General features: G+C 45.3%; 1 protein-coding gene across 1 annotated transcript in view; it reads right to left on the reverse strand.

Moving 5' to 3' along the window:
* Nucleotides 1-13,382, reverse strand: part of LOC310832294 (uncharacterized protein) — a 53,708-nt gene that overhangs the window by 19,917 nt on the left and 20,409 nt on the right. The window contains exons 12-19 of the mRNA XM_083713922.1: nt 13,138-13,278; nt 12,073-12,211; nt 11,526-11,716; nt 9,982-10,107; nt 7,490-7,691; nt 3,271-3,433; nt 1,527-1,641; nt 185-454 (exon numbers count right to left, since the gene is read on the reverse strand). Of these exons, the coding sequence (XP_083570048.1) occupies nt 185-454; nt 1,527-1,641; nt 3,271-3,433; nt 7,490-7,691; nt 9,982-10,107; nt 11,526-11,716; nt 12,073-12,211; nt 13,138-13,278 (1,347 nt within the window). The remainder of the gene's footprint in view (nt 1-184; nt 455-1,526; nt 1,642-3,270; nt 3,434-7,489; nt 7,692-9,981; nt 10,108-11,525; nt 11,717-12,072; nt 12,212-13,137; nt 13,279-13,382) is intronic.

The following is a 13,382-nucleotide window of genomic DNA, read 5'->3' on the forward strand; positions in this document are numbered from 1 at the left end:
TGGCCCTTTCCCCAAAGTCTCTGTACCTTTCCCTCTCCCCATAATATCCATGCACAGATCAAACCCAACCCACCTCTCTGCCAAATGCATCCACACCAGCCTGTCATTGAATAACACAGGTTACAGAGAGAGGGAAGGAAGACAGGAGTCTGCAAAGCACAGGACTCCGGGAGTTGCAACTCACACTGATTGCTTTTGCAAGGCCTAATCTAGAGGGTCCCCCTGCTTTTTGCAGGTCGGCACCCAGCGACGCAAGATTCTGCAGGATTTCTTCCAGAGAGAATAAAGCCCCGTCTTTGAGGGTTCTTTCCTCGGGGCTGAGCCCGGCACATTTAATTTCTTCCCAATGCTGCTGTCTAAGCTCTTCTTCAGCATGCTGGTGATACTCAGCCAGCTCCTTCAGGAGGCTGTCCCAGTCGTTGGCCGCTCCCAAGTTATGCCTTCGTGTCGTTCCCTGGAAATATAGGGATATGGGAAGCACAGGGCAATAAGGTCAATTTCTTGATGCAAAGGGATCAATGAGCACAAAACAGATATTAAAAATGTCAACGTTCAGGTGGCAGTGGAAGAACCTTCTTCAGCCTTTGCTGCTAGCCTGGAGAAGTTACTGTCGCTCAACAAGACTCCAGGGTGAACTGGTAAATTAGACTTTATCAGGAAATTGGATTCCATGCTTTTAGGTTTCAGCAAAGACATTAGGTTGTAGGGAGCTGTCTTATTCAGGGTCAGGCTATTGGGGTGGGGGAACCACCAGGAGTGGGGAATAATGATAATGATGATGATAATGATAATAATTTATTTATACCCCACCCATCTGGATGGGTTTCTCCAGCCACTCTGAGTGGGTCCTAACAGAATATTAGAAATACAATAAAACATCAAACATTAAAAACTTCCCTAAACAGGGCTGCCTTCAGATGTCTTCTAAAAGTCAGGTAGTTGTTTATTTCCTTGACATCTGATGGGAGGGTGCCACTACCAAGAAGGGCCTCTGCTTGGTTCCCTGTAACCTCACTTCTTGCAGGAAGGGAACTGCCAGAAGGCCCTCGGATTTGGACCTCATTGTCTGGGCTGAACAATGAGGGTGGAGATGCTCCTTCAGGTATACTGGACTGAGGCTGTTTAGGGCTTTAAAGGTCAGCACCAACACTTTGAATTGTGCTTGGAAGTGAAGCTTTGTCTCTCCAGATCTTGTTGGACTTCAACTCCCATCAGCATGGCCCTTGGTCAAGGATAATAGAAGGTGAAGACCTACAACATTTAGAGGGCCACAGACTCCCAATCCCTTTTCCAGTCTTTACACTGATTGACAGTTGTTCTCCAGGGTTCTTTTCCAAATCTACCTAGAGATATCAGGGATGGAACCATAGCACCATTTTTGATTCATGCAACCATTTCAGATAATTGGATGCTGAGTATCAAGACCAATCATCCACCTTTAAAGACCTCATTTACTGGAGGAAACTCCATAAAGCAAATTCTGTCTCTTGCCCATCGCCCCTCTCTGTAACAGACAGCTCTCTCACCAGGTCCTTTCTCAGCTTGGAGGATTCGCAAAAGCAAGAGATCATGTTGATTTCCTCAGCCATCAAGGACAGCTCAAGGTGCACCATCTCGCTGGCGTGCTTCTCCAAGAAAATCCTGCCCAAACAACAGCACAGGTAATGTCAAGGAGGTGCTGGCAGATTTATAAGCTGCCGTGTGAGAAAGAGATGAATTGATTGTCCAGTTGCTGAAAGAATGGCAGGAAGAGGCGGGAGCTGTCATGAGCCCCAAGGGGCTGCTGGGATCAGATGTTGGTTGAAAGGCAGTCTTTCTTTTCATTTTGGCATCAGTGTGTTGGAGATGTGAAACAGAAGGTACATTCTATCATATGTGGTGGGATTGTAAGAAGGTAAAATCCTACTGGGAAATGATATATAACGAATTGAAGAAAATGTTAAAAATAACTTTTGTAAAAAAACCAGAAGCCTTTTTATTCAGTATTTTAGGTCAAGACATTCCAAAAGAAATGAGGACTTTATTTATGTATGCCAGTACAGCAGCAAGAATGTTGATTGCACAAAATTGGAAGACTGGAGAAATACCAACTAAAGAACAATGGCAAGAGAAATTGATGAACTATGCAGAACTGGCAAAAATGACAGAAAGACTAAGAGAAAAAGACAACAGAGACTTTGAAAAAAGAGTGGGAACCATTCATATTATATTTGCAGAAACAAAGAAAGTCAATAGACTTGATGGCAGGATTTAAATAAACATCCACATTATCAGCATCAGAAAATGTTTAGAAGATAGTGAAATAGGATATTGTATTTAATTTTATTTTCATGTTTTTAGGTTTGATGTTATGTTATTAATAACTTTTTCTGTTGAGAGATAGCAAAGTGGGTGAAAATAGAAACAAAACAGAAGTGCAAGTTGGGGGAAGTCTTGGAGGGTAGGGAGGGAGCAATATATAGTAAATGTTAAGAATTTGAGATGTATGTAATGAATGAAAAAGAAAAATGAATAAAAATTTAAAAAGAAAAGGAAAAAAAAGAAGAAGAAAGGCACTGATGCAGGAGGAGGAAGGAACAAAAGGAGGAGGCTGAATGGTGGGAATGTGGACTGAAGAAGGAATGAATCTTCCCTGTCTCTCCTGACTTCAGCCGCTTTGGAAGAGGAGGCATGGGTGCTGGTTCTCCCCCCTGATATTCTGCAGAGCAAAGAGCCTTAGTGGAGGCTGGGGAGGACTTGGAACTGCCGGGGGGGGGGGGCAGAACCTCCTCTGATCATAGAATCGCAGAGTTGGAAGTGACCACAAGGATCATCTACCCCCTGCAATGCAGGAATCTTTTGCCCAATGCAGGGCTTGAACCCACATCCCTGATATTAAGTCTCATGCTCTACCAACTGAGCTGTCCCAGAGCTTAAGAGCCCCATGATTCTAAACACTATGAATGCCAAGAAGAAAAAGCATCATAACCACAATCCCATGAAGAATTAAGACAGCACAGAGATGTAGTAACCAGCAAGCTCCTTCCCAGCCTTCCCATTGGCTTGAGCAGTGTGTTGGCTCCTCCCTAAAAGAAACTGCCTATCCTGTGGCCCTTCAGGGATGAGCTCTCCCTGTTTTGCACAGCTGTTCTGCATTGTGTTTGTGCAGAAGAGGGGGAATCTTAGGGTTATGACAATGGCAAGGGTGTCATTAGAGGGTATCCCAAGGCCCCCAGCCCCTGGGTGTTTTGTGCTGGGCCCTGGAGCTTGAGGAAAACCCATGCATCTCACCTGGTCTGGATTTCTTGCAACAACTGGGATCTGTTTGGTGTGGACCAAGAAGGTGGCGCAGGTGAGAGGGTTGCCGCAGCAAGAGCCATTTCCTGCCTCGTTTCGGTCCGGAACGCTTCGCCGGCAGCTTCAGACACCTTCAGAGTGCTTCTGGATGAGTAGCCTATAGGAGGAATGAGAGGTGTCAAAGGGTTCATTTAGGAAAACACCAGAAGGTTTTCTATTGGGAATAGTAACAGGAAGCCTAAAGGAAGAAGACAATACATTATATTTATACGCAACAGTAGCCGCAAGGCTATTGATTGCGAAAAATTTGGAAAAGTGGTATTATACCGACAAAAATAGAGTGGCTTGCCAAATTATTGGAGTACTACAATACTCCAATATAATCCAAAATAATGGGAGAAATTGGAAGGATCTCAAAAGAGAAGATAGACAGGGACTGGAAGGTGTTTTTAAAGGATACTTGCAAAACCATATCGAAAAATCAGAACTCCTATTAGAATAAACAAGTTCCGTTTCAAATACTGAAATACTAAATAAGATGGATAACAATGTGTAATAGAAAAAGAAGTATGAAATTAGGTTAAAGGGATGTGAAGGAAAGTAATAGAAGTGGAAAGAAATTGCAATTGAGTAGATTGGAAGTCTAACACAAAGGTGGGGTGGTGGATGGTGATGGGAAAAGGAGTTATCTGTGGGATTGAGTGTAGGTATGTTTGAACATTTTAAAGGATTGAATGAAATGTATGTTTGTATGCTTATATATTTGCAATATATATGTATTAATGCTGAATTATTTTAACAATAAAAAATAGAAATGGGGGGGGGAATTCCCCCCCAAAAAAGAAGGAAAAAAGAGAGGTGTCAAAGGGATGCTTCTTTTAAAGGCTTATCAAATTCACCATTTCTCTGGGAGGGGAAGCACTGCGTAGAGCAGGGTGTCTGCAAACAAACGTGGAGCAGCTTGGCAGTGGCGTTAAGTGAGACAGCTGCCCTAAGCCAAAGAAGTGAGGGCTCTCAGGTCCAAAATGCTGATATTCTAAAACACCAGTGAGGACCTTTTCCAGCCTGAGGGCCACATTTCCTTCTGAGGGCCACTGGTGGTTGGGGCCAGAGGTAAAAGCGAGCAGACCAATAAGGGTGAATTTGACCTTGGACCAGTAGGCTGGTTTCCATTTACACTACTTGCACTTTGACGTGCTTTTCAAACTGCTAGGTTGGCAGGAAAATGGACCGAGCAACGGGAGCTCACCCTGTCGTGGGGATTTGAACCGCCAACCTTCTGATCGGCAAGTCCTAGGCTCTGTGGTTTAACCCAAGTCCCTAAGTGAGAAATAGAAGGAACTGAAATTGACGGATTTCTCTGTTTATACTAGGTAGTCACTTAGCTGGCAGAATTCAAGGGGCACCTACAGTGTCTGAAGCAACTTGTGGACCTGCCCTGTACCACGGTGTGGCTACCTTCCTGCCCAAACTGAAATTGCATCCCAGACACTTCTGGAGTTGCTTCTAGATGGGAGCTTGGTATTGCGAACGGGATCTTAGCATCATAGAGTTATAGAGTTGGAAAGGACCGCTAGGATAATCAAGTCTAACTTCCTACAATGCAGGAATCTTTTGCCCAATGTACGGCTCAAACCTACGACCCTGAGATTAATAGTTTAATGCTCTGCTGACTGAGCTAATCAATGTGTTCAAAATGGATTTTTAACATGTCACATTTTATGTGGGAAACACTTCAGCCTAGCATGGGCATTTGCAAACTTTACTTGGCTGGAGAACTGCCTTGCAAAATTTGGAGTTGTGTGAATTTCAAAGGATGGCTGTGTGCTGGCTTCAGAAGTGCAAATCGGGTAGGCTCCCCCTCTAAGTAGCTTAAACAACAAGCAAATGCATGCAAAGTGAATCAAATTCATCTATATAAGATATGGTAAAAGGCCTGTGCACAATCAACAGTTGCTTGAGGAAGGACTGGATGAAAATAAAAATCTTTAGCATTTTCTGAGTGCAGCTCAGCTCCTGTTTTGGCCCTGTCAGCAGAACCCTAATGCCTGCCTGCCTGCCTGCCTGCCTGCGCATCTTCCCCACCCTGTTCTCCATATTCCCAGCTCTAGCCTAGCACGGTCTGCCAACAAACCCCCCATTTAGATCTATTGTGTAACTAAGAGTCTGGTTGCATCACAATTGATAGATCTGAATTCCCAGGAGAGTGGGGTGGAGGGTGGGCAGTAAAAGGGATGCCATCGATTTTCTGTACTTCATCCACTTGCTGCCAAGTTGAGGACCGAAGGAATCCTATGCTAACAGACTCCGGGTATGCTGCTGAATTAATTGAGGGGGGAATTAAACTGCAGAGGGAAGCAGTTTAGACGCAGAGTGTTTATAATGCCTCCACATTAAAATCTTGTGGTCAGGGTTTGAATAATGCAAGGGCACATCCGCACAGACAGATTCTGAGCCCGCCCAAACCTGGAAATTAAAAGGGAATAAAATCAGAAATGGCATCTTCAATGCAGAGAGTTTTTGCTCTTTTCCGAGCAATTGTCTCTTTTTTAATTATTGATGCTCATTGTTTTGATAATTTTATGGAAACCGCTTTGCGAGGTTCCCCCTGAAAAGTGGTGTATAAAAATAGTTCTCCTAGACAAAATAAATAATTGGGAGTCTGTGCAGCACAGAGACATAAGCACACCAGAAGGAGACAGGCCAGTGGTCCATCTTGTCTAGCATCCTGTTGTCACAGTAGACACAGGTGGCGCTGTGGTCTAAACCACTGAGCCTCTTGGGCTTGCCGATCAGAAGGTCGGTGGTTTGAATCCCTGCAATGGAGTGAGCTCCCGTTGTTCTGTCCCAGCTCCTGCCAACCTAGCAGTTCGAAAGCACGCCAGTGCAAGTAGATAACTAGGCACCACAGCGGCAGGAAGTTAAATGGCATTTCCATGCGCTCTGGCTTCTGTTGCGATGTTCCGTTGCACCAGAAGCAGTTTAGTCCTGCTAGATGCATGACCCAGAAAGCTGTCTGCAAACAAACACTGGCTCCCTTGACCTGAAAGCGAGATGAGCACCACAACCCCTTAGTCGCTTTTGACTGGACTTAACAATCCAGGGGTCCTTTACCTTTACCTTGTCACAGTGGCCAACCGGATTCCCATTATGGGAAGCCCCAAAACAGACCCTGTGTGCAACAGCATTCCTCCTCAGCCCAAACTTGTTGTTTTCTAGCAGGCCCCAAAGGCACAATGTTATGTGAAGCGACTGCAGAAACCCCTTTGATGACTCCAACATGCACTGCTCAGTCATTCCTTTAGCTGCCAGTGGGTGGTGCTGCCACTTCATTTCATTCTGCTCTGTAGGTCCAGCAGGTGGGGAACCTGCAAGCCTCTAAGCATTGTTGGTCAGACTTCAACTCCCGCTAATGTAGCTGATGGTCAGGGGGATGATGGAAGTTGTAGTCCAGCCACATCTGGAGGTACTCACAGGTTCCTCAAAGGAACGACAGCATCCCCACAGCATTAATGCCCACCCCCAACAGCAGGGTGCTTGGCACATTCATCCTAATGTGTCTTGCAGCTGAATTACTGTGTTGCAAGCGGTTTGAAAAGTTTAATTTTTCGGATAAGACTTTGATCTCCTTGCTGCTTAGATTAGTCTGCTTCTCTGCCGGCTAGTGCTTTTCTTTGAGCTCTTAGAGATGCTCCTGATTCTCTCCTGATTTGATGTTTCACCATCAGGTGGTTGTTTTTCATTGAGAATTGTCAGGTATTTTCATTTTGGAGGGGAAAATGAGGCTAGAAATGGGAACAGTAAACAAATAAAGATACTAAATCTTCATGAAATGGGTTTATGATTGCACTGTTGAATGCTTAATAGGCAAAGACTTTATAAGCAGGCATGAGTATTATATACAGTGGTACCTCGGGTTACATACTTCACCCGACTCCCTGCCCTGCACCCAGCTTCAGCTACTATGGATTGCCTCCACGTTGCACCTCTGACCACGCCTCTCGGGTAACTCACTGGACCAGCACAAAAAGTTTGGGTGGCTGCCACAAGTTCCTCCTAGTATCTGCCACCTGAGGCATCTGCCTCATTATACCTAATGGTAGGGCTGGCCTTGCAACTCAACTGCACTTATTTCACGGCTCAGAATACGGTTTCATCTCTTGCTCAGTTGAAAGGCAAGCATTGCAAAGACCATGGAAACAGCAGACCACACCTTCTCCTGATCCCAGACCCAGAAGCATCTCAGGAGACAAGGGACCCCTTTTGTTCTCCTCCAGAGTCTGAACCACAGACTTGAGGAGCGGGATCAGTTTCCGATTGATGACTTCCCAACTTCCATGGGCAGTGCCGGCTGTGCTGTAGAATTTTAAGCCTGGGTAGTTCAGAAAACACTGAGATGAACCGGAGAGAAGGTCCTGAGACAGAGAAGAAGATTAACTCTCAGCAAACATTTGCCACTTGAATTTTTCACAGGGTTAAACCCAGCTATAGGAACCAGTAAAGAAGCAACTCTTTGAGTGTTAAATAATATGAATAAGCCCAATCCAGAGAAAACCTTTATTTTTGCAGCATGTGATCACCCTTGGGTTAAGCTTTTAGGAAGCTTCCAGATGACTGAGCATTCATCCTAATTTGTTTGCAGGAAGATCAGACAATATTAGCTGTTTAATGAGCATTCATTCTGATTTGTTTGCAAGGAGGCTAAGAACATATGAAGAAAGGTGCTGGCAGGGCCATCAGGGCATCTAATTTAGCATCCTGTTCTCACTGCAGCCAACCAGATGCCTGTGAGAAACCCACAAGCCAGACCCAAATGCAGCAACTGGTATTTGGACACATACTCTCAGGCTCCATAATTTCAGCTAATCCTCTTTTAAAGTCATCCAAGTTGGTGGCCATCACTTCCTCCTGTGGGAGCAGATTCCATCATTATCTACAGTATGCACTGTGTAAAGAAGTATTTCCTTTTCTCTGTACTGAATCTTCCAGCATTCCACTTCATCCACACTGTGCATAACTGCAGATCCTTCAAGTGTCCCTATTTTCCAGGGACAGTCCTGGATTTACAGAATGTGTCCCAGTTTGATCCCGGAATGTCCCACTTTTCCTTAGGATGTCCCTATTTCCATCAGAGAAATTTCTCATCAGAAATCTTTTGGAGAGTATGGAGTTATGTGACCCCAAAGCCATCTGAAGGCAGCCCTGTATAGGGAAGTTTTTCTAAAATGTTTAATGTTTTATTATATATGTTGGAAGCTGCCCAGAGTGGCTGGGGCAACCCAGGAAGATGGACGGGGTACAACAACAACAACAACAGCAACAGCAACAGCAGCAACAACAACAACTTAAATAGAATGTCCCTATTTTCACCAGGGAAATGTTAGAGGGTATGTAACTGTATACATTCCTATCATATCGCCTCTTACTTGCCTTTTCTCTGAACGAAAAAGCCCCCAGTGATGTAATCTTTCCTGATACGGGAGTTGCTCCATCCCTTGATCTTCTTGGTTGCCCCTCCCTGAAGCTTTTTAAAGAAAATAGCTTTACAGTATCCTTTTTTCAGGGTGAGGCAACCTGAACCTTGTGCAGTATTCAGGTGTGGTTGCACCACAGATTAGAAGATGTTTCATCAAGCAAAGTTTATCCCACACTTTCCAGTTTATTTCCCCATCACCTTTCTTATTGCAAAAAAGTTTGATCTTTTGGGGAAGCAGGTTTGTTGCGCAAGAACTCCCGATGCACGTTGTTGTTGTTGTTGTTGTTGTTGTTGTTCTTTTTACTACTACTACTAGGTAAAGGTAAAGGGACCCCTGACCATTAGGTCCAGTCGTGGCCGACTCTGGGGTCGCTTTATTGGCCGAGGGAGTCGGCGTACAGCTTCCGGGTCATGTGGCCAGCATGACTAAGCCGCTTCTGGCAAACCAGAGCAGCGCATGGAAACGCCGTTTACCTTCCTGCCAGAGCGGTACCTATTTATCTACTTGCACTTTGACGTGCTTTCGAACTGCTAGGTTGGCAGGAGCAGGGACAGAATAACGGGAGCTCACCCCGTCGCGGGGATTCGAGCTGCCAACCTTCTGATCAGCAAGTCCTAGGCTCTGTGGTTTAACCCACAGCAGCACCCGCGTCCCTTGTTACTACTACTACTACTATATTTATTTATATCCCACCTTTTCACTGGTCAAAACTCAATGCAGCTTACAAATAAAAATAAGTATTGCTTAAAACATAGAAAATCAACCATTAAAAATCATTAAACATTGATTGAATTACACAAACACACATACGAAATCTATTAAAACCATACCAATAATTACAATAAAAACAGCATGACACCAGCCCTTTCATTAAAAGCAGTCAGTTCCCAAAAGCCTACCAGAACAAAAAAGTATTCACTTGCCAGTGGAACGACAACAAGGAAGGAGCCAGTCTAGCGTCTATAGGGAGGGATTCCAAAGTCAGAGCAGCCACTGAAAAGGCTCAAGTGTGCCTGTGAGAGACTCAGGAGAAGGGCTTCCCCTGAAGATCTCATAACCCTGGCAGGTGCATATGAGGGAATAAGGTCTTTCAGATAGCTTGGACCTAAGCTGTGCAACCTATGATTGAATCCCACCCCAAAATGGTGACAGTCCAGAAGAGCCCATATACAGACCTGGTACTAAGTTGGTTTTCAATTTGCTACCTATGTTCACAAGAACGGCATACCTTTGTCTGTAGGGCCAGAGTATCTGATAATATTCGGAAATATTCCAGCCTGCAGTGGGCACTCTCCACGCTGGTCTGCTGCTTTGCAATGTGTTCCTGGAATCCAGCCACAAGATGCAGTGTGATCTGGAAGAAGGCGGAGAAGCGGGGATGATCTCAACCCCTTCTTCCCATTCCCACCATCTTGCTTAAGAGCAGCATTAAGCATCAAGAAATGTGACTGCCGAGATATTTGTGTTGCAAAATGTTAACATGAAGCATGCGGCAAAATGTTCCCAGAAAATTTGGGACCCATCTTTTGGTGGCCACAGATATGATGCACAACCATTTGTTTTTGTTTTATTGTCTTTGAGCTTGAACATGGCTAACTCCAGTCCATTGCTTTTGCTGTGTCTGCTCTGAGTAGAACTTAGTTGGAAACAATCCCATGCTTGGTTGTTCATTACCTGCTTTCCTATCATGTGCTACTTTAGACATTATTCTTATGTGCCACCCCCAATCTCTGCTGAGTGTTAGCAGGATTCCAGGAGGTTCCAGGCACTTACCCAGACTTGTGTTTCCTTCTTGAAAATTAGGCACAGTGGAGACTGCAGTGTCTTTGAGATATATGGTTTTATTTACACGTATAGACACTGATGGAGGGAGTGCAGAATATCACACCTCAAGAGTGCCTCCAGTTTCTTCTCCATAACTTCATCAAGCTTGGGTCCTGAGCAGAGGATAGCTATGCTCCCTGGTCTCTGGGTACAACCCTGTTCTGCCTACATCCTGCTGCTTCTTCCCCCCAAAAACCTTGCCAAAATGCAACTTCCCCTTCTGTCTCCATTATCTCCCACTGTAACCCTGGCAACCTCCCTCTCTGTGTCCAGCAGAGTCTTCTGTTTTATCAGTGACTTGCATTGATGGGTTAATGACTGGTCAATCCAGCCTTTGGTTCTTAATGGCTTATCCCTAGCTAGCGCCCACACACTGTGGCACGCAAAACCTATAACACTATTATGATAATTCAGAGTTTCAAACAGAAATGCAAAAGACAGGCGAAGAAGTGTTACCCATATATGTCATACATTTAAAGCACATTCAAATACATTGCTTCCCCCAAAGAATCCTGGGAATTGGAGTTTAGCACCCTGGGAATTGGAGTCCAGCACCCTTAGCCCTTAGCCAACCATAGTTCCCAGAAATCTTTGAGAGTGTGTGAAGAAGGGACCCCATCAAAGAAAAGGAAAGAAGTACCCAGCCTCTGCTTGATGATTTGCTTCATTTTCTGACCTGCTTTATGCTAATCTCTCATCACCACAAGCCAACTTGAAAGCCACACTATCTGCTCACTCACTTGCGAGAGCAAGAAGGCTCCGTAAATTGCCCTGGCACTCTAACAGATGCTGTGATCACCTCTTCTGTAAGAAAAGTACTGGAGTTGTACCCACTTGCATTCTTCCCCGCACTATACCACCGGAGACACATAAACCAGGGTTTTTAATGTACAGTACATCAAAGCCAGATCATGGCAGATTATGTTGGGGAACAGCTGGTGATCTCACCTTTCTGGATTTCTCTCTAATGGCATCTTCCATGCGCAAGCCTCTGCTCCACTGCCGTTCTGCCTCCTTCAACTGCATCTGGATCCGTCCTTCTTCTAGCTGCATCCTCCGGATGAACTGGACCAGTTTCTCCAGCATCTTCCTGAGCAAAAGCCGAACTCTGGCTTCCTGGTCTCTCTCGTCCTTGTCAACTGGAGTCACCAAAACACAATCATCTCAACGAGTAACACCATTGGAAGCTCAGCAAGGACATTTTACAGAAGAGCTTGATGCAACAGCGCTGCTCTAGGGCACAGCTGGGGAAATTGAGGCCCAGGGGATTGTGGGGTGGGGGGGTTGAGTGGGGTCGGAGGGGGCCCACTGCAACCAACCAACCAACCAACAACAAACAGTGGAGAAAATTATGCAAATGTGTCTTTTTCTAAGGGGGCGAGGAAAGGAAACATCTCAGATATTTTCCAAGGAAACTGTCTTGTGAGAAACTTCAGCTCAGCTGTAGTTCAAGACAGTCACACAAATGCAACAGCCAGAAGCTGTGCCTCCATACCTCTCATCCTCAGAGACTGTTCTGTGTCCCACAGCATGTTCTGATCTCTGCTAGCTCTCCTTTGAGTTTCCTGGGCAGAGAATTCTTCCAGTAGGTGATAGATTTCATCAGCAGGTCTTAATTTGATCCTATACCTTAACTGCAAGGGGGAGGGGAGATAAAGAGAATTAAGCTAATATATGCTTTGCATGCAGAAAGTCATCCCAATTCATCTCCAGGTAGGGCTGGGAAAGACCGCCTCCTCCAGAGCCACTGCCAGTCAGTGCAGGAAATACTGGACTGGATGTAACTGTTATTGGACTCAGTATAAGGTGGTTTCCTATATTTGTGTTTCATTCAGCCCTTTATGCAGAATCATAAGGACTGGGATCTTATTTTATTTTTAGTTGACGAGGTCCTCTTGGTTGTTCTAACACCCACAAATGCCTACGTTCCTTCATGTCCAGGGTTTTCCCCAAGCAATCAGAGACTGTGACTGTGAGTCACTAATCTCTCCTGTGCCCTTTTCATGCCTCTTCTAGTTCTGGGAGACAAGGGGGGGAGGGGAGCTTGTCACAGCAGGAAGGGGAGATATCTGTGACTCTTCAGCAGCCTGACTCATCTCTGCTCTTGGCCTCTCTACTCTCCTGCTTCAGCTTCTGCCTCTGATTCTGGACTTCGCTCTATCACTGACTCTCCCTGCTCACTAAACCCTGTTACGCCTTCGGTTTCCGACACTTCCGTTTCCCAGACCTCTCCCTCTGACCACTCATCATTGTCCCACCACTACTCCCTGGGCCCTGAGCCTTCCTCCCTTGGGGATTTCCCAGCTCGTTCACTCCTACATTCCTCTGTGTCCAACCAGCCCATGACAATAATGCTGAGCTTAATGGATTAGTGGCCTGAGTTCTATAAGGCAGCTTCCTATCTATAGGTGGGGAGAATCTGTCTTTAACAAGGACATGACAGTCTGTTGAAGTGCTGCTACCCCAGCCCAGGGGAATAAGCCCAGCATGCATACAGGGCAGAGGGCCAGGGCACTCTTCCAATTTCACAGCAGGTGTTGCAGGTAAAGCCAACGTGCACCTTTTTCATTTTCCCCTCCTTGGCTGCATCCAAGACATCCAGACATATAAAATCCAGCTCTTTAAAGAGCTCCTCTTCTTTTGCCCTCTGGCAGTGCCAGTATGCTTGCTTGGCATTTATTTCCTTCTCCAAAGCAGCCAGCTGTAAAAACAAAGACTTCCCATAACAGGCAGCAAGAATCAGAAAGGAGTTTGACAAATAACAAACCCCCTTCCCCCTCTCCTTAATAATAATAATAACTTGGA

The sequence above is a fragment of the Podarcis gaigeae genome (assembly GCF_964106915.1).
Source record: "Podarcis gaigeae genome assembly, chromosome: 15".
Taxonomy (NCBI): Eukaryota; Metazoa; Chordata; class Lepidosauria; order Squamata; family Lacertidae; genus Podarcis; species Podarcis gaigeae.